This window comes from Dreissena polymorpha, chromosome 1 (genome assembly GCF_020536995.1).
Source record: "Dreissena polymorpha isolate Duluth1 chromosome 1, UMN_Dpol_1.0, whole genome shotgun sequence".
Classification (NCBI taxonomy): domain Eukaryota; kingdom Metazoa; phylum Mollusca; class Bivalvia; order Myida; family Dreissenidae; genus Dreissena; species Dreissena polymorpha.
This window is the reverse complement of record NC_068355.1, coordinates 139532429-139556203: the sequence shown is the minus strand read 5'-3', so window position 1 is coordinate 139556203 and position 23775 is coordinate 139532429. Positions and strand designations below refer to the sequence as shown.

The 23775-nt window shown below is 34.2% G+C and overlaps 1 protein-coding gene across 5 annotated transcripts in view; it reads right to left on the bottom strand.

The window, feature by feature from the left end:
• LOC127852247 (RNA-binding protein Musashi homolog 2-like) overlaps positions 1-23775 on the bottom strand; it is a 108554-nt gene that overhangs the window by 14363 nt on the left and 70416 nt on the right. For 3 of the 5 annotated variants that reach the window (XM_052386147.1, XM_052386152.1, XM_052386164.1), the window contains exons 8-11: positions 9952-10034; positions 8742-8817; positions 6508-6570; positions 3029-3118 (exon numbers count right to left, since the gene is read on the bottom strand). In XM_052386147.1, coding sequence (XP_052242107.1) covers positions 3029-3118; positions 6508-6570; positions 8742-8817; positions 9952-10034 — 312 coding nt within the window. The remainder of the gene's footprint in view (positions 1-3028; positions 3119-6507; positions 6571-8741; positions 8818-9951; positions 10035-23775) is intronic. The other 2 variants (XM_052386156.1, XM_052386170.1) reach the window with 1 other exon arrangement.

The following is a 23775-nucleotide window of genomic DNA, read 5'->3' as shown; positions in this document are numbered from 1 at the left end:
AACGGTCAACTATTTGTATGTGAACCCTTAAAAGTATGACTGCCTGCCAGCAACACCTTTTCCGTAATCAATCATGCTCAAATTAAAATAAATCTTGTAATTCATCAACAAGAGAGCCTTGATGGCCCTCCCTCGCTTACCTGAGTTCAATGACACCAATTGTTGTACACTTGACCTGGTCGTTAAGTTTTTGACCCCCCCCCCCCCTTTGACACAACTTCAATTATGGCCTTAATATTGTCAAGATAAACAGTCTGACTCGGTTTCATCAAGACTGAGTAAAAGATTTGGCCTTTAGAGTGGTCACTGAAGATTATGTTTTTAACACATGAACTATTTTTCGGACGCACCAAATCCAGATTCAAATTTGCCCAGACATTGTACAGATTAATATATTTTCACCATGTTCCATCAAGATTTAAGTCATAAATGTCACCTCTATAATGGTTTCTTGGATTTTATGAGATTTGACCTGATGACCTAGTTTTTAGACTAAAAAGCTTAAAGTTGATGACACACACCAAACGACAACTGACACCAGACATATAGAGTATTCACAATTTCTAACATTCAGCATTTTGAACTCAGGTGAGCTAACAGAATTTGAATTTAAATAGATGATGTTTTTATGTGTAAAATTCATTGTTACTTTTCTGCCAAAACAAGAACAGTAAATGTTTATGTCAAGGGTGTAAAAAAATGCAGAATTAAGGCAGAATCATTTGCTTGTCATTTGTTAACATGTATGATGCGTAGTTATACAATCCATATTAGAAGATACCCTTGCATGAGTGTTCTGGATCCAGTGATAGAATAAGAAAATAAAAGTCAACCATTTTATTGACAATTAATCAATCAGTTAACAAAGTTAAACAAATTCCGAGTGGAACATATAACATGTCCAATTTGCATATATGAGAAATTCCAAAATGATAAAATGTTCTGTCAAAAGGGTACACATGAAAGTAATATTGTTCACTTTTCCAAACAAAACAGGGTAGGATGAACAGGTATTTTTTTCCTTTTCACATCAAAACATTTGACTGACAACAAACAGCAAGATACATTTGTACAAATTAGTCATTTGACCCTTTACCACTTAGAAACGTATTTTGAACATGTTTGTAGTCCCATGGAAAGTTAAATTTAATTAAAGACATTTCTTACTAGATTCCAAGTATTAAAGGCTGCATTTCCAGCTCTTAGATTCTGAGCAGCAAACAGCGTGAAACCTGAACTGGCTGGGAGTTACTCGCAGGCTGTTCTGGTTATATGCTGTTTGAAAACAGCCATTTTCACTTTGCTTCTGAGTGGGAAAGGGTTAAGAAAATGTATTTCTGTTCAACTTTGAATGTAAATGTACAATGATAAAAGAACCAAGTTTAATTTATACATTTTTTTTGCAAAAATCTAACAGAGTACTTAAAACAAAAATGGTGATGTCCTAAAGAAATAAAGAGCATTTTACATAGAAAAGAAAGTGGATTTAAAGTGAAGTCTAGAATACCAATTCTTAGTTTCTCAAACAATTTCTATCACCATGGTTTCACAAAAATGTTTCCAGTTTCAATGTTTAATTGATTACTCGTTCTTTTCAGAAATATCCTTCAAGTGTATGCTGTTCGTAATAAATGTATTTATAGAAATACTGATTTATTTTAAAGGCATCATTAATTTAAATAGTAAATGTTAAAAAAACACTGCAGCAATTCTGAGATCACAGTAAGTGGTAAAGACAGGTAGGTGGGGTGTTGGCAAAGAAACAAAAAAATGTGGCAGAATAGAAAATGAGTACTTCAATACAAATACCGTATAGCAAAATATCAGATACAATCAGATATAATTATCAATCATTAAATACCATCATAATAAATTATATAAATATTATAAGGAAACAATATTTACAATAATATCAACAATATAAATTATATTAAACGTCCAATTACATTATATTAATTTATATTAAAAAGTTTTTGTTTTTTTTTCCACCTTTTTAAAATGTATGTTTTTGGCACAAAACTGAATGCATCAGGTATTTTGGAAGACTTTTTTTTCAAATATATATCAAGTCAACAATATGGATGGACTTAAATATTAGCTCTAAATACGTTGCTATGTTTTATTGCTGTATTGGACATAGTGATTTTATTCAGCAGTTTTAACTAGTTTCCAACTACCCGGTATGTTCTTGAACATTTTCCTTTTATTATTTGTGAATCAAGTCTATAAGCAGAAGTAAGAACAAACTATGAATAAAATGATGATGTTCAAACCATAAACATTGATATGTTCAACTTGCATATTTTCCAATTGTCAAATAAGAACAGCATGTTCAGAAAAAAATATTAAAAATCACAAAAGTAAAACATGTTTGATAACACTTACACATATTCACAATGTAAAGTCATAAAAATCATTTCAACATTTACAAATTGCACATGTGAATTGAACTCCCTCTTTCCACCATATGTGCCTGATTCAGGGAAAATTGGGCTTCATGCATGTAATTTAGTGTCCTCCCTTCTGCTTCTTTTATATGAAAATACCATAAAACCGCAAAGGGTTGCCCCTGGTTAGCCTGTGCAAAATGCACAGGCTAATCTGGGTCGACACTTAACACGCATGCATTAAGCCCAGTTTAAACAGAACAAGGCTCATATACAGTGCAACACAGAAATTAATTCCATAGTTCCAAGAACACACGAAACACCTTTCATTTAGTTATCATGCTGACAGCTGTCAATCAAATATCAACAAGTCGCACCGTTCCTGTAGTTATAATGCTGACAGCTGTCAATCAAATATCAACAAGCCACACCATTCATGTAGTAATAATGCTGACAGCTGTCAATCAAATATCAATAGGCCACACCTTTCATGTAGTTAAACAATACTGGCAAGTGTCAATTGATTATCCAGGAGTTATAATGTGGCACTTCCTGTGTCCCTTCACCGACATGACGACAGCTGCACTTATCTGAGGAGGGTTAAAATGGATACCAATGACCAAGATCTAAGATTTCCATACCTGGGTAGTAATAGCCTGCGGGGGCGAACGCTGTCGGCAGACCACGCCCATAAGCTGCCTGGTATGTCGGCATAGCCGTTGGTACAAGACCTGCAAAACCAGACACAGTCAGTGAAGCTACTACTTTAACTTACAGAGGGGATGATCACGTGACAAACAAGATGGCGACGTCTATGCCAAGGCAGGTATTTTTCGTCGATTTATACCCTTAATTACTTGCATTTTTTTTTTATTCCGCTCACTTTCCAGCCATATTAGGAAGAAAGTTACTTGCTTTTATTTCAAAGTAATATTCACTGTATATCTTGACTTTACTCGGTGCAAAATTTCTTAGCGGGATAACCTTATTAGGGCTCAACAAAAAATGTGCAGGGAGTTAAGTCGAGATATAAAGCGAATTTAAATACGAAATAAATGCTAATCAACTTTTTACTGATATGGCTGGAAAGTGAGCGTCATTTAAAAAATAAACAAAAGTAATACAGGGCATAAAACGGCGAAAAATAAGTGTCTCGGTTTGGATGTCCCCATATTGACTATCACGTGATTATCCCCTCTGACTTATACAGTAAAATAGAGTTGCATACAAAACATTACAGCATACCACTTATGCTAAAGGGAACTTCACATCGAAAATCAAAATAAACTTTAAGACCTTTTTAAAAGTTTAAAAGGCTTTATTTCCAAACCTAAGATACTGATGAACAGCAAACTGCATAAAACCTGAACAAACTGCAAGTTTCTCGAAGGCTGATCTGTTTTTATGCAGGTTGCAGGTATCAATTCTTACATTTTAAGGTGAAAGGGTTAATGTTTTTGATTTGGAATTAATTGGCCAGAGTGGGAACATGAAAAGCTTGATTGAATATAAATGACAAAACTTCAATTTATAACTTTATCTGGCGCAGCAAAGGTAAGTTATCGCTATCTAAACTTGAATTTCATGTAAATGCTGCATAAAATAGAAAATAACATTAAAAGACAGGTGTGATGTATATTTTCCACCTTAATGATGGACTTAAATAGCACATCTATCTCGCCTTTATCATATCTTTTCAATTTTTGTTCAGCTCCCGAACTATATGTCAATCTGAGACCTTCAGAAAAGCAGGAGCCTGATAATGGGCCACCCCCATGTATTCACCAGATATAAGTTTTAGATAAGTCTGGCATTAAATATTTTTTAACCAGCATGAATCATACAGGGATGCCTCCTTATCTTCTGCAATCCAAGTAGGGAACCAGATGAAGGGAGAGCAGACAACCAGGAAAGGCTCGACAGAAACAAGTTCACAGCAAGAAACCTGATTTATGGTTCTTTAATTTGCTGCCCAATGTATAACTAAGAAAATCTACCAGGTGCAAATATAAACAACCTGAAAACCTCACAGGTTAACAACCTGAAAACCTATCATCACAGAGCTAATGTTTCTGCTTTAATTCTTTCAAGGTGATATTGAAAGTCATCTTGTTTTTCCTAATCTATCCACTGCCAATTTTTGTTCACCAAAACTGTTTTTCAAAACAAAACATCACACTGCCAATCGCAATAAAAGATTGATAATGCAGATATATGGAATAGTTGTGCTTTTTGTCTATAGCAATCTATAGCAATCTTTTAGTCATCAATGCGCCTACTCGAAACCGATCATAACTGATCAGCAAGTGTTCAATGAAGCTCCATATTCACTCCAGGAAGCTAACAGGAAATTACCCCACCAGATGCCGTTAAGAGGAACAGCACTGGGAAATGACGTGAGAACATTAAAACAGAACTGATTCTTGGCAAGCTATTTGAAATGTATAAAACATTTCAAAGATTTAATAATAAGTTTGCAGTTGAAAAATTCTTCGAGGGGGGCAGGGAGGCAGCTTGATATAAAGTAGATTGCACTTTGATGGATGCTACCATAAGATAAACGATGATACATAAAGATAAAGATAAATGATGAGTGTATATCTCATCAGCTGTTGAAAGAATGGCACTTGTATCAGGTAAAATCAGTTGGAAACTGCATGAAGGTTTTAGTGAAATAAGGTCCCACCCTTTCCAGGTGCATACCAGATCTTAAAATGCATTTTTTCTTTTAAACATCCACGTGTCTGTGGCAATAATTAGGTTTTACGTTCAAGATAACTAGCTGTGAAGGAAATCTCTCCACATGGGACTTCCAGGAACATTTTAAAACAATTTGATGCCATTAACATTAGATCACAGGTGAACTATAAGACTGTTAGATGATGTAAAATGTTCATGGAAATACCAGACATCTAGAACAAACACCCTGTGTAAACAACCCTTGATGGTCCTGGAAATAGTTGTTTAACTTTTATTGTTGGTTCATGCTCACATGAAAAGAATATTTATAACTGCCTTTCAAAAGAGAATTTTATGACAAGATGGCTTAAACAGATCTATCAATACAGCTTCCCTTACAGCCATTTATTACTGGAATACAATCTGCTATTTAGATATGATAGGATAAAATTGGATTGTTATTTTTATAGTTGAAAATAGCATTTGCTTCATTGTGTATTAAGAATGATTTTCCAAGCTCTCTATTACTTGAATGATAATTCATTGCAATATTGAATATTAGTTATCATTGAGGCTATTTTAGGTGTTTATATTTTAAGATTTGTGTATGAAGAATCAGTTTTGATACATGCATGACTGCATGTCTATAATGGTATTTTTAATGTTAAAACATTTACCTTGTAACCTATGTAGGTTTATTATAAAATAATATTGCAATAAACATGAAAAGTAATTGATATTGTTTTCAGGGTAATATTTCTTTACTACAATCAACACACATGAATACATAATTAAGGTACAATATAATCTACAGTACATTCAGAAGGCTAAAAAACACTAATTCTACAACACATAGTTTCTAATTTTATAGAAAGGAATTTGGAAAAGAAAATTCTTGTGAAATGCATTTAACTAGCAAACATGGTAAAAATAGAATAAAATAATTGTGCAACATCAGTGGCAGATATATGAAAATAAGATAAGAAATTCTTCATCTACACTTGCAAGTTAACATTTCTTTTTTTTTGTTTTTTGGATTTGTTGGCACAGGATTCTGACTTAACCTGTGGTGTTTACTATTTAGACCTCAAAATTCTTGGGAGAAGAGAAGATTTTTTAACTTCTTTGGTAACTTTGTATAAATATAATATTTACAGACGGTAATCTCTTTTATATTTGTCAACATGACATTTTGTTATTTTCACAAAATTACATTTTTACGCACAAGTAACATGATGGATTTTTTATAGTTGTAAAAAAAAAGAGAGGAATTTGCGTTGATCATTTTCAAATGTGTTTGTCTAAAATTCACGAGTCGATCAACAGACGAAATCAACAAAAAATCAATATCCAATGACTAACAATGATTTTACACAAAAAAATTAGAATAAAATACAAACGGTACATACAGAAAAGTGTAAAGGGTAGACTGGGCACTTACATAGTTCTGGCATAACCAGGTCAGTAGGGAGAGGCTCCCAGATAATCTCCCCGTCCTCAGTCACTACGGAGATTAGAAAAAGGGAAACAAATATGTTAAGTGGCGGCAGAAATATAAGCTCACACAGTCCCCCCTGAGAGAATAGTGCCAACATTTGCCTGGAGGTTGTTTTTTATTCAAATTTGATTCGTCCTGTGAAAACTGGGGCTTAATGCATGTGCGCAAGGTATCGTCCCAGATTAGTCTTTGCAGTCCGCCCAATCAGGGACGACACTTTCGGGTTTAAGTGAATTTTAGCTAAGAAGAGACTTCCTTTAATAAAGAAACATGTCAGTAGAGCTGAAAGTGTTGTCCCTGATTAGCCTGCACAGGCTTATCTGGGATGACACTGCGCACATGTATTAAGCCCCGTATTCTTATAGTGCAGCTCAAATGTCATACCAATTCTAAAGAATTTCAAATTAATTTTGAAGAGAAATATCTCATTCTCAGTTTGAATCATGGAAATTAATTTTACATCATTCATTTTTATTCTAGAATAGCCATAATGATGCTGTCATTCATGATATCGACACTATTCTTTCTTAGGTGAATATTGTAGGGGAAACACACAAACCACCCTCTCCAGTGATGTATCATTCAAGCTTTCTTGTTTTCCCAAATGATTTTACCAATTTGCTTAATGTGACAAAGCTTAAAACAAAGTTTCAAATAGAAAATTGCTTTTGCTTCGATTAAACTATATATGAATCAATCCTTCTGATTGAATGATCTTTCATTTAAATGTTGACAGCTTGTTTTCATAAATAAATTGAAGTAAGGAGAAAGTAGCCACTTGATGCCGTGTGAACCATCCACTACATCTAGAAACGTACAGGCATATGAACACGGTACTATATACACATCCTGCACACAATGGCTTTCTAACCCCAATGTGCTGTTTCCAGTCTTATTTGACATTTGAATACTTTAAGTCACAATCTGATTGGTCAAATACTTGTAATAACAACAACTCTTAGCTCACTGATTGGTTATTGCTGTGTTTCCCCAATCACTGTAACATCCTTGCATATATTCATTCTAGGTGTCAAAACATTTACCCTTAACTGCTCAGATTCACATTTTGACACGTTTGTAGTCCTTTAGAAAATAAAATAAAATAAAAACTTTTCTGAATTTTATTATAAAATTTTAAAGACTTCATTTACAACCCTAAGGTACTGATAAACAGCAAACAGCATAAACCTGAACAGACTGCAAGTTACTTAGTTACTCGCAGGCTGTTCTGGTTGTTTGCTGGTTGCATGTAGCCTTTTCCACTTTGCTTCTGAGCAGGAAACGGTTAAACACAACTAACACTACACAAACACCTACAATGTATATAAGCCACTTTCCATTTATCGAAATAAATATAATCATCAGCTAACCTTAATAAACAACTAGTCAACAGCTACTATTTTTAGAAATACTGTTGTTTTAAAGCATAAAAAAAATATTTTCGCCTTATTAATACCCTGAAAGCCTGTGATTGTGCCACATTCAGAATTATTTCAGAATACAAACATACAAATGTCTATAAAGTATCCCTTAAGCTTGACCTCTTGCTCCTTTGTGGTGCCTTTTTTTATTTTGAAAAGTTCCTTTGATCATAACAACTGCCAAACAGCACTATGGGAATATACTATGTAAATAATGTACATGCAAGTTGTATGCAATTCAAAGCAATAACATTTTTTTTGTATTCATTGTATGTGTAGCCAGACTTTTTGTTTTACAATTCATCTTTTTTTATTATAAATAAATGATATTTATTCCCCATGATGTAACTTTTTTCTTCAGGCAATTATCTTTTAATTTTAATCCTGCATTTAGGAGGTAAAGATCTCACCTATGACCCCCAAGTTTACATGCAGTGTCCTAGCAACAGAAAGGCAAAAGGTCAAATGCAGTGGATAACAGCAATGATATAATGTGCTACCAGGCAGCATATAAAGTTGTAAAAATAGTATACAATCTCTTGTTCAGATACAATTTCTAAATCACATAACTTTCAACAAATATTGCCTTCAATTACAATTCACAAAACAAAACATTTTGAACTGAACTGTTTCAGAGACTATGTCTTCCTGGCAGCACTTGCATATATAAATCAAGAAACTCTACAATAATCATGAAAATGTACACGTCTAAGTGTCTAGAACTCTCTGCACCAGCCAGGACAAAGTGCCACCTACCTCTGGCAATTCCACGACCACGTGCCAACTGCTGTGGAAGCATCACCTCCTTGGGCTGAGCCTTCTTGCACTCGACCTACATTGAGGTCAAGGTTACATGTGAGATTTTTACCATAGACCTAGATTTGTATTAAGGTCTCTTGTGTAATTTTTACTATAGATCTAAATAGTGATCAACGCCACATAAGATTTTCACTATTGAACTACATAGGGGTCAATGTCACATATGAGATTTTTACTATAGATCTAGATTTGTATTAGACCTCTTGTGTGATTGTTACTATAGACCTATATTGTGGTCAACACCACATAAGATGTTCACTATTGAACTACATTTGGGTCAATGTTGTTTATGCATTTTTATACTCGAGACCTTCATAGGGGTCAATTTCACATGTGACATTTTTTACTATTGACCTACACTGGGGTAAAGGTCATATAAGACATTTCTTCTGTAGACCTATATAGAGATCAAGGTATCACGTGAGATTTATTCTATTGACCTATATAGGGGTCAATGTGAAAATTGAATTATAGAGGTTTAATAATGGAGTACATTTCAATGAAATAACTGTGATATTATTGTATCTGATATTAAAATATAAATCACATCGAACAGATTCTTGATAAATTCTGGATTGAAGTTTTTCCAGATATTATTTCCTTATACTCTCGACCTATACAGGTGTGAAGGTAAATGAATGTCTAAAATGGAATACATTTATCTAATGTGGCCTTGACCTTCATTGCTGTTTCAGTAAAAAATTAAAACATTATACATTTGAATACATATCATGAAATTTAGTGTCGTAATTGTTTAATAATCACATTTTCTTCACAACAAGAAAATAATGGTCTTCAAGGTTTGAAGGATTTCAAATAATTACTGATGGTTCGATAATATGTGTCTTGTTCTGAGAAAACTGGGCTTAATTCATATGGGTAAAGTGTCGTCCCAGATTAGCCTGTGCAGTCCGCACAGGCTAATCAGGGACGACACTTTCCGCCTTAACTTGATTTTCGGTAAGGAGGGACTTCCTTGAAACTAAAAATACCATTAAAGCGGAAGTGTCGTCCTTGATTAGCCTGTGCGGACTGCACAGGCTAATCTGGGACGACACTTTACGCACATGAATTAAGCCCAGTTTTCTCAGAACAAGACACATATCATTGTATACTTCCACCACAGGGACACACACACACCACTCACCATTTTCTTGTTGATTTCATGGAAATGTAGTTCACACACTCTCTCCACGGTTTCCTCATCTTCAAAGGTCACAAACCCGAAACCTGGAACCAGAAAATATGTTAACCTTTATTGACAGCAAAACAATTTAATGAGAAGCTATCTCGCAATATCCCTCACAACAATAACTGTGTTTTTTATGTTCTATATTTTCGGCCTGTCTGACGAACATCTGACCACATACAATTTCCTTGCAGCACAACTGAAATCTCCAAGGGTGTGAAAGTTATAACATGACAAGTGGACTGCAAAAATGTACACAAAAGTGGCAACATAATTATGATCCAAAATATCATATATATATTTATAACATATACACAAATTCTACTGAAAAGAATATGAACATTTTAACACTTTTATTAATTCATGTTGCTTGAAAGGAATTTTTTCATTACATACATTTTATTTTTTAATGCATAAAATGAAAAATAATCTAAGAAAGGCACAATATTCAGACTAGCAGTATTTGTGCACAAAATACAATTTTAACACTACGAAATCTGCATATAGTCTGTGTGGTCTATCCATCCATACCCAAATACATCTAGTAGTCATCTACAGTCAAATTAGGTCTAGAACTGTTGCAGAACAACACAAGGGTCTGAAGCAGGTAATATTGGACTTGAGCTGTATATTTATTTATTATTGCACTTAAGATGATGTGTGCCTATCTTTTGAACTTTAACAGGAAATTTGAACAACTTTACCCTAACGCTTTACCCCTTATAAACGCACTTCGACGCGCTTGTAGTCCTGGCTTTTTATAAAGTAGACATTGACATAAAATGTCAACGTATAGATTTGAATTTCAACAGGAAATATCATCTAATATAGTGGGCTTTCACAGAAAATTTCTAATTATATATATTGGACTATAAAAGTAACATTTGTACATCCATTTAATTGGATTTAACATTAATTTGAAATAAAAACTGTCAACCCTTTCCCCATCCGAAGCAAAGTGAGCATGGCTATGCGCGAACTGCATAAAACCAGAACAGCTTGCAAGTAACTCGCAGTCTGTTCCGGTGCTGTACAAATGCGTCAAAATACGTATCTAAGGGGTAAAGCGTTAAACATATAATCTATCTATTTTATTAATTGTTCACACTCCTTATGCCAATTCTTTTATACCAACATTAAATCTTCCATTGAATCTTCCATATATTCATGTTCCTTCACAGATGAGACTATCGCCACATTATATTCCCAAACATGTAATATCTCGCCAAGATTACTTTTTTGTGTTTTTCAATCCACTTTGCCTGCATCATTAATCAGAGAACTGTGAACGCTGAAGGGTAAATTACTAAATCAATCTTGTATGGAACACGGACAAACTGAGGATCTTTTCTCATTAGATTCCAGAACCCAGAAATATGCGTCGTAGACGTATTCATAGTCATAAGGATTGTTATTGTTATCAGCTAAGATTATAACCACAACAATAGTTTGTGGGAGTTTTCCATTTTAATACTACAGTCATTCGCTATATTACCAGAAGAATATTGTCTAATCTACATAATTATTCATGGTAGAATGAACATTTGGTTGCCCTAATTTTTTTATGATGAAATTCCATGAGAAATCGAAATAAATGGTGAAACTTTGCAGCCGACTATTGGATGTGATAACCTATTTATTTTGGTTCCATAATTGGAATCGTATTATGGACAAAAGAAAAATGAAACCATCTAGTGTGAAAAGGGTACTACGCAAGACCCAAGCGATCGTTATGACAACGGGCTACAACATACCTTCTATGAACCTTGATTCAAGGCTAGAAGCTCTAAAGACATCTAAGCAACTTGGTCATTCACTAAGAGTCAAACGATTCAGATAAAAATAACTTCAATCCAAAGAATTTAAAACACAGTTTGACTTCTCTAATGAAGGAAAAATGTTGATTGTTCTACAGATTATAAATTCTACAAATTTGTTTAAGAAATGCATGACATTTTAATTTTTGCCACATTTTTCCAAGGATTGACAATTTGCAATTATTTTATTTAGTTTTATATACCTATTTATTTGAGCTTAAATGCAACAAAGCCTAGGGTTTATTGAAACTCCCTCGAGTCTGTATCCTGGGTAGAACCAGTACTTGGCATTTCTTAGCCTCTATCACCAAACATAATAGAACCTTATTCTGAAACATGTTATAGCATGATCATGAAATGTTTCTGTTTGTTAACACCTCGTTCCAGAGTTACCATGCCAACTGCTACAAACATGCGCATGGGGCGTAGACGTCGAGTATTATGGGTGCTCAGTCAGCAATTGTCAACTAGTGTGGAGTTATATAATCGAGTCTTGCTCTGGCAAAACAGGGCTTAATGCATGTACGTTAAGTGTTGTATCAGATTAGACTGAGCAGTCCACACAGGACTACACTTTCCGCTTTCATGGTATTTTCTTTAAAAAGAAGTATTTTCTTTATGAAAAAATCCAGTCTGAGAGGAGAATGTTGCACCTGATTAGCCTGCACAGTCTGCACAGGCTTATCTGGATGACACTTTACGCACATGCATTAAGCCCAGTTTTCCCAGAGACCCACTCATATGAGTACACATCTAACGTTCAACATGTAGCCCTCACCAAGTTTGTATTCAACTTTAAACAACAGTTTTACTCAAGGACTTTCAAACCAATATCTCAGCATGGTTTTTCAAACACATTTAAAATATTAGCTTGTTTTATTGTTTGATGACAAGAGTTCCCAATTTTTTATTTTATAATTTTAAATTTTTGCCAAGCATTGACAATTTGCAAATCTTTTTTTTGTTTGAATACACCTATTTATTTTAGCTGAAATGCAACAAAAGCCTAATGCTTATTGAAACTCCCTTAAGGCTGTTTCCTGGGAAGAACCAGTACTTGGCTAATTACTTTATTTTATAAACATTCAAAGAGTATTTTTTCTCTGCTATTACATTATTTGAACTATTTATAACATTAATTAATACTTAAGTTTCATGAAATCAAATATATTTATTGATACACTGCATAAATTCATCATTCATCATTTATGCAATAATAATAGCCCATTTTCTATTTTGATTGGTCACTTGAAAGTCCTTGGTTGTGTGAATATTAATTCAACGTAACAATAGTAAGCTACAGCGGGGCGTAATCAAATACACGACAGTGACTCTTCATCCTACTAGGTGAGACTCCCTCTGGGAAAAAAACAGGACATAATGCATGTGTGTAAAGTATCGTCCCAGATAAGCACGTGCAGTCCGCACAGGCTAATCAGGGAAGACACTTTCCGCCTAAACTGTATAGGAGACGTCCTTTAAACAAAAAATACAATACAAGCGGAAAGTGTCATCCCTGATTAGCCGGTGTGGACTGCACAGGCTAATATGGGACAGCACTTTACACACATGCATTAAGCCCAGTTATCTCAGAGCTAGGCTCATAGGTACATGTAACATAAGCAGTTGCCCGCCCCTGGCGGACACAGTCTCTAAGACACGGCTAAACTAGATCAGTTCCTAACTAAAAAGACCCTAGTTTACCATGGACATATTTTTACGGCTCTGCTAACACGTGTGCCTGAAAATGCATATAAAATATTCATTGACGTCATGCAACTCTGGATTTCATATGGGTGATGACGTTCTCTTGGTGTTATTTTTTTTAAGGGAAACAACTCCTGACAGAGAAATGACAAACCATATTGCTTACCTCCCTTTATTGTTCCCTTTCAATTCCAACAAAATCAAAATGTTCAAACTCACAAGTGTTTTATTTTATTTGACTCTTAAAAGAATAAAACTTCATCAAGTCTGTGTTTAACAAGTAGTTAAGTTTACAACTGTGTGAAATGTTGAGGAGTGCTTTTTTTCTAGCCAACTTGTTAGTTTAAATAGCAAATATGAGAATGTTTTGTCTTTATATTTTATCTTTATTCTTCTAGAACCATGCTAGTATAATTTAAACAACAAAACTCCTCCACTTTTTTGAAATGCAAAATACCTTCCATATCCCAACTAACCTGCAACATTTGCAAAGCAAATAATCTCATTTGCATAAGCTCCTCCCACTGAAGTCAGTCAATCAAGTGGGCGTGTCATGTAAGTGTAAGCACATAAACCACACAGGCATGATCGTGTATGACAATTAACAACTAATAGTTTGTCATACTTCCGCTTAACAATGAAATTAAATCTAACATTTGACCCGTGTAATAAAGTCGCACTAATTGAGTAATATGAAGAATTCCTAACATGACATGAATGCACATGGAACAATTGAGAAAAGTTATTTGGTAAAGGAGCATTAAATGCAGTACTTTTGTAATGTTCTCAAATGTACAAGCACCACTGAATGTTATTAAATCAAATGTCATTATAATTACTTATAAGTCAAGGGTCTAACCCAGGGACGTACTAGTAAGTGTCTTCTTCAAATCAACATTTATGAGATCATGTGTAATAGCTCTTAATACTTAAAAAATACTAAAAATCTAATTAAATATTATAGATTAAATAAATAGACAGGCTTGCAAAACAGAGTAACATATTAATCAACTTGGATCATTCTTTGCCAGTAATATCCCATACTTGAATTCAAATAATTAACACTACACAATCTTGAACCATCGCAAGGTATAGGGACTTAAAGCCCCACTTTTCATAAAAAGTCTCCAATTCTGGCCAATTTGTCACTTCAATATGTGAGCCATTCCCATCAGGACATACCAGAACTTTCTACAGAAAAATCAAACTATCAGGAACAGGCATACAATCTGTCATATGAACATACTACAGGTGCACCATTAAAATACAGGAGCGATAAACTTGCAGTAGGCAATTAGTGAAAGCTTGTCTTTTTAGCACGTTATTTTTAATATTGGCTATGCTCTGTAAAAAAGCGGTTTAATGCATGTGCATAAAGTGAGTCCCAGATAAGCCTGCACAATCTGCACAGGCTATTCAGGGATGACACTTTCTGCTTTAATGATATTTTTTCGTTACAACGAAGTATTTTCTTAGCAAAACTCCAGTTTAAGTGGAAAGTGTCATCCTTGATTAGCCTGTGTGGACTGCACAGGCTAATATGGATCGACACTTTATGCACATGCATTAAACCCCCTTTTCACAGAGCATGGCTCATATGTATTTTTTTGTCTTTAACTATGATTGTTTCTTTCTACTATGATTGGATTCCTCATAAGGAAATGCATTGAGTCATGAAAAAAAAAGCTTGATAGGCGACTGGCAAAAAGGAGCAGGAATGACGTTAATACTATCAAGAGGTACGCAAATTTGAGGCTAATTATAGCCTACTCAGACTCATATAACAGCATGTGCTTGGAAATTATCCGTGTAATTTATGGCTGCCTGGTCGTCACTTCAGCAGAGAACAGGGGAAACGCTGAAATACTACTGCCACTGTCTGTTATAACAACTCTTTGCAAAACAATAGTGTTTTTCAAATACATAATTTTCTGTTAAACACATTTTTATTTTATTTTATTCAGTTGTTTTTGGGAAATGTATTTTGTTGGCTATTTATGAATAATAAGTATTTATGCATTAATACTTATAAACAACATCATACTATGAATATGGTATCAGTATGAGTTGTTTGCATACGCTCGATTCATGTATTGCAATTCGATTTGAACCTTGCTCTGTCAAAAGGGGGTTTAATGCATGTGCGTTAAGTGTCGTCCCAGATTAGCCTGTGCAGTCTGCTTCTCAGGGATGACACTTTCCACCTAAACTTGATTTTTGCTAATAAAGGACTTTCTTGAAACGAAAATTATCATAAAAGCGTAAAAGTCGTCCCTGGGACAACACTTTACGCTCATGCATTTTACCCCGTTTTCACTTAGCATGGACCAAATCAAGGTTAAGCAACTTTGCTAAAACAAAAGAGACATTTCGTGACACTGTGCAATTTTAACATTACAAAACATGAAAACACTAGATTTTCAAGGGTGGTTAGGTAGTTAATGGTTCGTGTTTACTTTCGATCAGATAAAACATACCGCCCTTGTTCATTTAACATTCACAGTTGTATACTAACATTATTTCGTAAATAAAACCTTACTGAGATTGGTTCACAATATCATAGGTACTTTTTTTTTTTTTTTTTTCACCATTCATTTTAAGGCAGATAATTGGGTGTGATGATATCAACAATGATGTGACTAAATATAAATTTCCTACTATATCCTTCATTTGCCATACAGACTGAGTTTAATAGATAAAAGAAAATATTTTAATGGAAATTTGGCATTAAAGGTGTAATTTACAAAGTCAACCCTATAAATGTAATTTCATCTGCAAAAAACGCATCACAAGTACTTCATGCATATGATTTCTACTGGCAACATTCTCAATGGCAAGGCCTCCCTTTAATATATGATAAATGAGCACATAAAAAATATTCTTTGATGTGACTAAAATATGATATTCATATACTGCAACCGTTAGAGTTATATAATGAGTGGGAGGACTATTAGCATGATACATTTGTGGAATTTCAATGTATGTTTTTTTTTTATGAGTCATGTAATAGGAAAATGGAGCTTATGACATATGAAGCCAGAGTAGCTCAAGACGGGCCTGCACATCAGCGTTGTATTGTTAAGAGCAACCCTGTCCACGTGTGAGACCACGCAAGACCAGCCTGCACATCAGCGTAGAATTGTTAGGAGCAACCCTGTCCACGTGTGAGACCACAAAACCTTGTATGACATTATAGCAGACTGTGTAGCCCCTGAACAGACTGTGTGATTGCCCAGAGTCTGATCTCGAGCTAGGCTAGGTGCATATGGTATAAGACCCATTTTCCCATGGCATGGGTCATAAAAAAATGATGATTGTTACCTTTCATACGAAACAGCAGCCCTTAGTTACTGCTCCAATACATCCCTTTCATAAGAACATTACACATTGAAAAACTGAATTTGGAATAAGATATCAATTATATAATATACATCATTTTGGTGATTTTCTCACATAAAACTGAATTTTATGTTGTTCATAATTACATGTTTCATATATTTTGTGTATACTTATTGTATAATATTAAAGGGATCTTTTCTGGGTTTGGTAAATTGCCAAATTGAAAAAAATTGTTTCAGATTCGCAAATTTTCGGTTAAGTTATGATATTTGTGAGGAAACAGTATTACTGAACATGTGCCATGGTCTAATATAGCCATTATATGCGTCTTTTGACGATTTAAAAACCTAAAATTTATAAAGTGTTGCAACGCGAAACGATTGAATAATTTGGAGAGTTCTGTTGTTGTCGTTTAAATTTGTGAAACTACGAAGACTGCTTCTATAAGGTATAAAATACACGTTTTATGTATGCTTGGCAGGATAGCTCAGTTGGCTAATGCGTTTTTACTTAAGGTTTCCGGGGGTCACTGGTTCGAGCCCTGCTGCAGGCTACTTTTTTTTTCCTTTTTAAATTTTATATTTGATTTTTTTACTGGAGCTTTTAAAATTTCATGTTTACATTTATCAATATAAAGCATTTAATGACAAACTTCAAAACATGCCAAAATCTGTGAAAAGGCCCCTTTAAAGCACTTTTCCATGACTTTCATTAAAATGACTTTGTTTTTTTTTATCATTTTCACGTTTTTCTTAAAACGTTGTTTTAGCATGCATGGGCACAGTTTCAATTTTAGGGATGTTTTTTTTTTTTAATTCATTGATAAAATCAATTTTAATGATGCAATTATATATGCAGGTGTCTATTTTACTCATTAGTGGTAAAAATTATTAAATGCATCAGATTATATTGCAATCTAAAGAATTGTTGTAATAACACAGTTGATTTCAAGATTGATGTCTTATGCCAAATGATCATAATAGAGGGTTATGAGCATAACAGACAATATATATAGGTTATGCCACTTTCAAGTGGTACACAAATAATGTTAATTTACCAAATACCTATACTGATAGGAAAAAGTTTGTGAAACAAAATCGCAAGGGAGAAAACTGAGTCACACCATTCGATGAAGTTTTAATAGTTTCATAACAATGTCCTTATCAGCTACTGCTCGATGTCTGTCGAGTCAATTTTCATTGTACAACACAAACTATTAAATTGCTATATCAATTAACAGCTTCTCTGCAAATTCAGGCTTAAAATTAGACGCCGCACAATATTTTATATTTTTACTTCGTTTCAATTGTAAATTACCTGAGCATTCAGGAGATAACACTAGAACTACATTAATTGCTTCAAAGAAATATATTGATCGACTTCCATAAAAACTTGTAATTCTATACTAGACATTACTTTATTTACCTGCACTAGACAACCTTAGTTCCAAACAGAAGCACCCATAACTTGAGACCGGATATCAAAACGGATGTTAACAAGTTCCTCCCAACTCATAAATTGTACAGTAAAGTGCATTTTGTGCTTCTTTTTTATTATGAAGTGTTTGCAGGTACTTCAAATCTACTTAAAACTCATTTTTTTAATTGGTTTTGAAACATAAAAATTAAATTCAGAACATTTTATTTAAATTAAATTTAATAGAAATCATGTTTTGTGTCATTTACAAAGATTGAATAATTAAATCAATGGCTTCACAAATAAATGGCTTCACTAATGCACATTTCGCAAATACACTTTAAATGCGCACACACTTTCCCTTAAATTTTTTTTATGGTAACAAGCACCTGACCCAATTTGCATACAGTCCACTTTATATTTATGATAAATAAACATTTATTGTTTTCATAAAGCGTTGTCTTCTTTATTTAAATTACAAAACAAGAGGGCCTGAAAGGCCCAAAGTCGCTCACCTGAGATAAAAAGAAATGACCTGTTCTTTGCAGCCCAAGTTATCAATGGAACAAATGTTCTAACCAAGTATCATGAAGAATGAACAACAAAAGGCCCCTTGGCGCCATGTTTTTTTAACAGACCTGAACCATTTTTTAACTCTTCCAAGATATGTCCAAATTTCATGAAGATTGGGAAAAAAATGTGTCTTCTAGACTGTTCACATGTTGTCACTATATACATATAAAGAAAACTGCCCCACATCCTGGCAGCCATGTTTTTTCACTGATAATGACCATTTTCAAACTCGTCCGAGACACATAACTAATGTTTTTACAAAATTTCATGATGATTTGTTAAAACATGTGACTTCTAGAGTGTTCACAAGCTTTTTTACTATATAAATATAAGGAAAAAGACCCCCCCCCGGCGGCCATGTTTTTTTACCGATCCAAACCATTATCGAACTCAACTGTCTTATCCAGGTGTGGAAGTGCGGTCTCCTTCGCTTACGCAAATGAACCGGTCACAGGACGGTTACAAGTTATGTAACTTTGTGAGCACTTATGTAATGCGGAAATATTTATTTGACAAACTCTTATTTCCGGTCAGGATGACTATACTGACTGGTTGTAATTCAATTAACTAAAGGCGTTCAGTCAGGGACGCCTAAATACACTCAAAGAATTTATTTATAAGTGAAAACCAAGGCAGCTTTAATAAAAATAACTAATTTTTATTCCAAGAACTCGGAAAATGACGACAATGACAGAAAATTAAGAACATGTACAAGCCAAGTCTAAAGAATCTAAGTATCGTTACAAAAATTAACAACATACAGCAAATACCTTAATGAATGTAAAAAGAAGTTCAAAATCTGTCAAAAAAACTGATATAAATATAAGTTACTGTTAGTCTAGAAAGTGCTTCAAAAATCTAGTTTACAAAATAGGTCTAATTTAATCTAAAGAACAATATTTATGGAGATTTGGAAACTTCAGTGAATCAAATGTAAAAATAAGAAAAAAATACGAAAGTTATTGAAATACAATAGTCTTTCTAATTTAGAAAATGCCAAATAAAAATAATCTAAATAATAAGAATAATTTAGAAAATAATGCCAAAAGGTCTTGATGCTGGTGTTAAAAATAATTAAAAGTTTAATTATTTCAAAATTCCAACCTTTTTCAAGAGCTGTTAACTTTTCAAGATAGCATCAAGAGGTGTTTAAATCAGCCAAAACAGCTTATTTTATACAGTTCAGAAGAGATCAATGGCAGAGTAGTCAATTTTCTCTCAGAACAGTGCATTTATCAATGATCAATATCTTCCCAAATTTCAGAGCAGAACTAAAAATAGATTACTGAACCAGGTTAAACAAGGGAGATAAATACTGCATAAATACTGCAAAATCATATACATGATGTCTCTCTTTCAGTTATCTCTTAGTTGAAAGGCTTATCATAAGTGTTAATGACTAAAACAGTTACGTTAACTATGAAAATTCTGTGTTATGAAAAATTACATAATACAGTTAATGTCACATAATATTGACATAATAAAACCAAACTTTACTACACAGGAAACTAATGTTCTGACCAAATTTCATGAAGATTGAGCAAACTAGAAATTTTAACAAGATTTTACTATAGCCATATGTAGCCATAAGTAAAAATGCCCCGCCTCTTGGCAGCCATGTTTTTCAAGCCAAGGTTACCATTTTTGAACTCATCCAAGATATCATTGGGACAAATCATCTGAGCAAGTTTCATGAAGATGGGAAAATAAATGTGGCCTCTAGAGTGTTAACAAGGTTTGACTATAGCCATATAAGGAAAAATGCCCCGCCCCCTGGCGGCTTTGTTTTTCAACCAACCAACACCATTTTCGAACTCTTCCAAGATATCATTGGGATATAATTTCTGACCAAGTTTCAAGAGGATCGGACAATAAATGTGGCCTCTAGAGTGTTAAAAAGATTTTGCTATAGCCATATAAAGCCAAATAAGGAAAAATGCCCCGCCCCTTGGCAGCCATGTTTTTCAAGCAAACGTAACCATTTTCGAACTCATCCAAGATATAATTGAAACCAATCTTCTGATCAAATTTCATGAAGATTGGACAATAAATGTGGCCTCAAGAGAGTGAACAAGGCAAATGTTGACGTCGCACAACGGACAACGCACGACGGACAATGGACTACGGACAAAAGGCAACACAAAAGCTCACCATGAGCACGTTGTGCTCAGTTGAGCTAAAAACATGACACAAACACTTTAGTGACCTTATCTGTAAATTTCACCCCACTTACTATTAAAACTGATAAGAATGAATTGCATATTATTTTGGCAATAGAGCAAATTTTTCAGGCAAACAATATAAATACAGCCTGGTATATAATGATTAAAGTTTTTGACTTGTTCAAATAAAAATTGTAAAAACAAGAGCTGTCTCCATCGGAAGACATATGCCCCCAAAAAACACTTTTTCGAAACCTAAACGCAGATTTCGAAACCTAAACGCTGACCCCAAGTTCAAGGTCAAGGGGGTCAAAATTTGTGTTCGTATGGAAAGGCGTTGCCTATATACACATGCATACCAAATATGAAGGTTACATCTGAAGGGACATAGAAGTTATGAGCATTTTTCGAAATCTTAACGCAAAAGTTTGACGGACAGACAGTGCAATCGCTATATGCCCACCTTCGGGGGCATAAAAAAATAGTAAGCATAGTCAACTATGTTTTGCTGTATTCGTTTCACAAAGGTAAGCTGCACATCATTTTCATTACTATCATTATTTAATATTTATATAATATAATTTATATAATATGATTGGTTTATGAACTAATTCATGATTTAATTCACAAACGGTATGTACAATAAATGGATTTAATTTATCATGTATTCATATAGTGTCCAACAAGCCCCATGCCCCATGCGTAAAAACATCTCTTGTGAATACCAGACCAAACTCCTGCAAATCCTGATATATTTTCAATTATTGATCGGCATGTTGTTTCAGGGACATAAATGGCAAATCATGTGGACAGCTCCACCATACTACTTCTCGGAGAAAATTGGACGTTTCTAAGAAATATCGAAATTGGCCCTAATTGAATTTTCGCTAAAGCAAAAAGCACATTCAAAATTTCTTGTAATCCAATAAGTGTTCATGTAATGTGCCTTAGCCTGTCACATGTTACAACAGAGCTGGTACATCAATGAACCTACATAGGGAAATACTGCAATAGTGATGATTAAACACAGAAGTCCTGTGTGGAAATATTTCAGTACAGTATGCTACTTCTTAACCCATTACCACTTAGATATGCATTTTGACAAATGTGTAGTGCCTTAGAGATTTAAATTTAATTAAAGACCTTTCTTACTAGATTCAAGTTTTAGGGGCTTCATTTCCAATTCTAAGATACTGATGAGCAGCAAACAGCATAAAACCTAAATAGACTGCGAGTTACTCACAGGCTGTTCTGGTTTTATGCTTTTTTCACATCACCACTTTTAGGGCCATGTTTTTGTGCAAAGACCAGCATTTTCAAGTATTTTAAATGTTATTTTCCTGTTTACGGATAGCCTACAGCTTTACGGATAGCTTACAGCTTTACGGATAGCTTACGGCTTAACGGATAGCTTACAGCTTTATGGATAGCTTACAGCTTTACTGATAGCTTACAGATTTACTGATAGCTCATGGCTTTATGGATAGCTTACAGCTTTACAGATAGCTTACGGCTTTACTGATACCTTACGGCTCTATGGATAGCTTACGGCTTTACTGATAGCTTACAGCTTTACGGATAGCTTACGTCTTTACTGATAGCTTACGGCTTTACTGATAGCTTACGGCTGAACTGATAGCTTACGGCTATATGGATAGCTCACAGCTTTACTGATAGAATACGGCTTTATGGATAGCTTACAGCTTTACTGATAGCTTACGGCTTTATGGATAGCTTACAGCTTTAAGGATAGCTTAAGGTTTTACAGATAGCTTATGGCTTTACAGATAGCTTACAGCTTTATGGATAGCTTACGGCTTTACTTTTAGCTTACGGCTTTATGTATAGCTTACGGCTTTATGGATAGCTTATGGCTTTACTGATAGCTTACGGCTTTACTGATAGCTTACGGCTTTATGGATAGCTTACAGACTTTATTGATAGCTTGGGACTTTACTGTTAGCTTACAGTTTTACGGATAGCTTACGGCTTTACAGATAGGTCAATAATATTACAAAACTTTACCCTGCCTCTACAGAAATATTCACCTGGTAAAAATTTGACTTACCCTTTCCATCATAAGAAGCAAAGTGAAAATGGCTTTTGCAAACAGCATAAAACCAGAACAGCCTGTGAGTAACTCACAATCTGTTCAGGTTTCATGCTGTTTGCTGCTCATCAGTATCTAAGGGTTAGAAATGAAGCCTTCACAACTTGAATTTAGTAAGAAAGGTATTTAATTAAATGTAACTTACTAAAGGACTACAATGCATCAAAATACGTATCTAAGTGGTATTTAAGCTGACAACATTAAAAGCAAAAGTTGAGATGTTTTTCCCACCACTGATCTGCAAAAGCAGAACATTGTAGCTCCTTACTTTCTCATGCAGCAAAATGGACAACAGCATTTTATCTTTTCAGCCAAGCATGATCGATTTATTTCCCCATTTGGAGTGTACATCAAATGTCCATTAGTTTGCGAAAACAAACCAAAAGCAATGTAAAGGAATGTCAATTTATCTCCCATGTTGCAAGAAACAACAATCCGGTTCAAACATGACAAGTCAATCGCTAGATGGATGGTCACTTTTATCCCGATGTTGATCAAAAGTAAATATCTCATTTTCCTTGCTCTATGGCGTAAAACATCTTTCATAAAAACGTCTCTGCACATCAGTGGAAGCGAATAATAAGACTGGAAAAGACATAGTGGAACAATCTAGGAAAATCAAAGGAATATTGGTAAAAATGTGGCACATTCTTTGAAC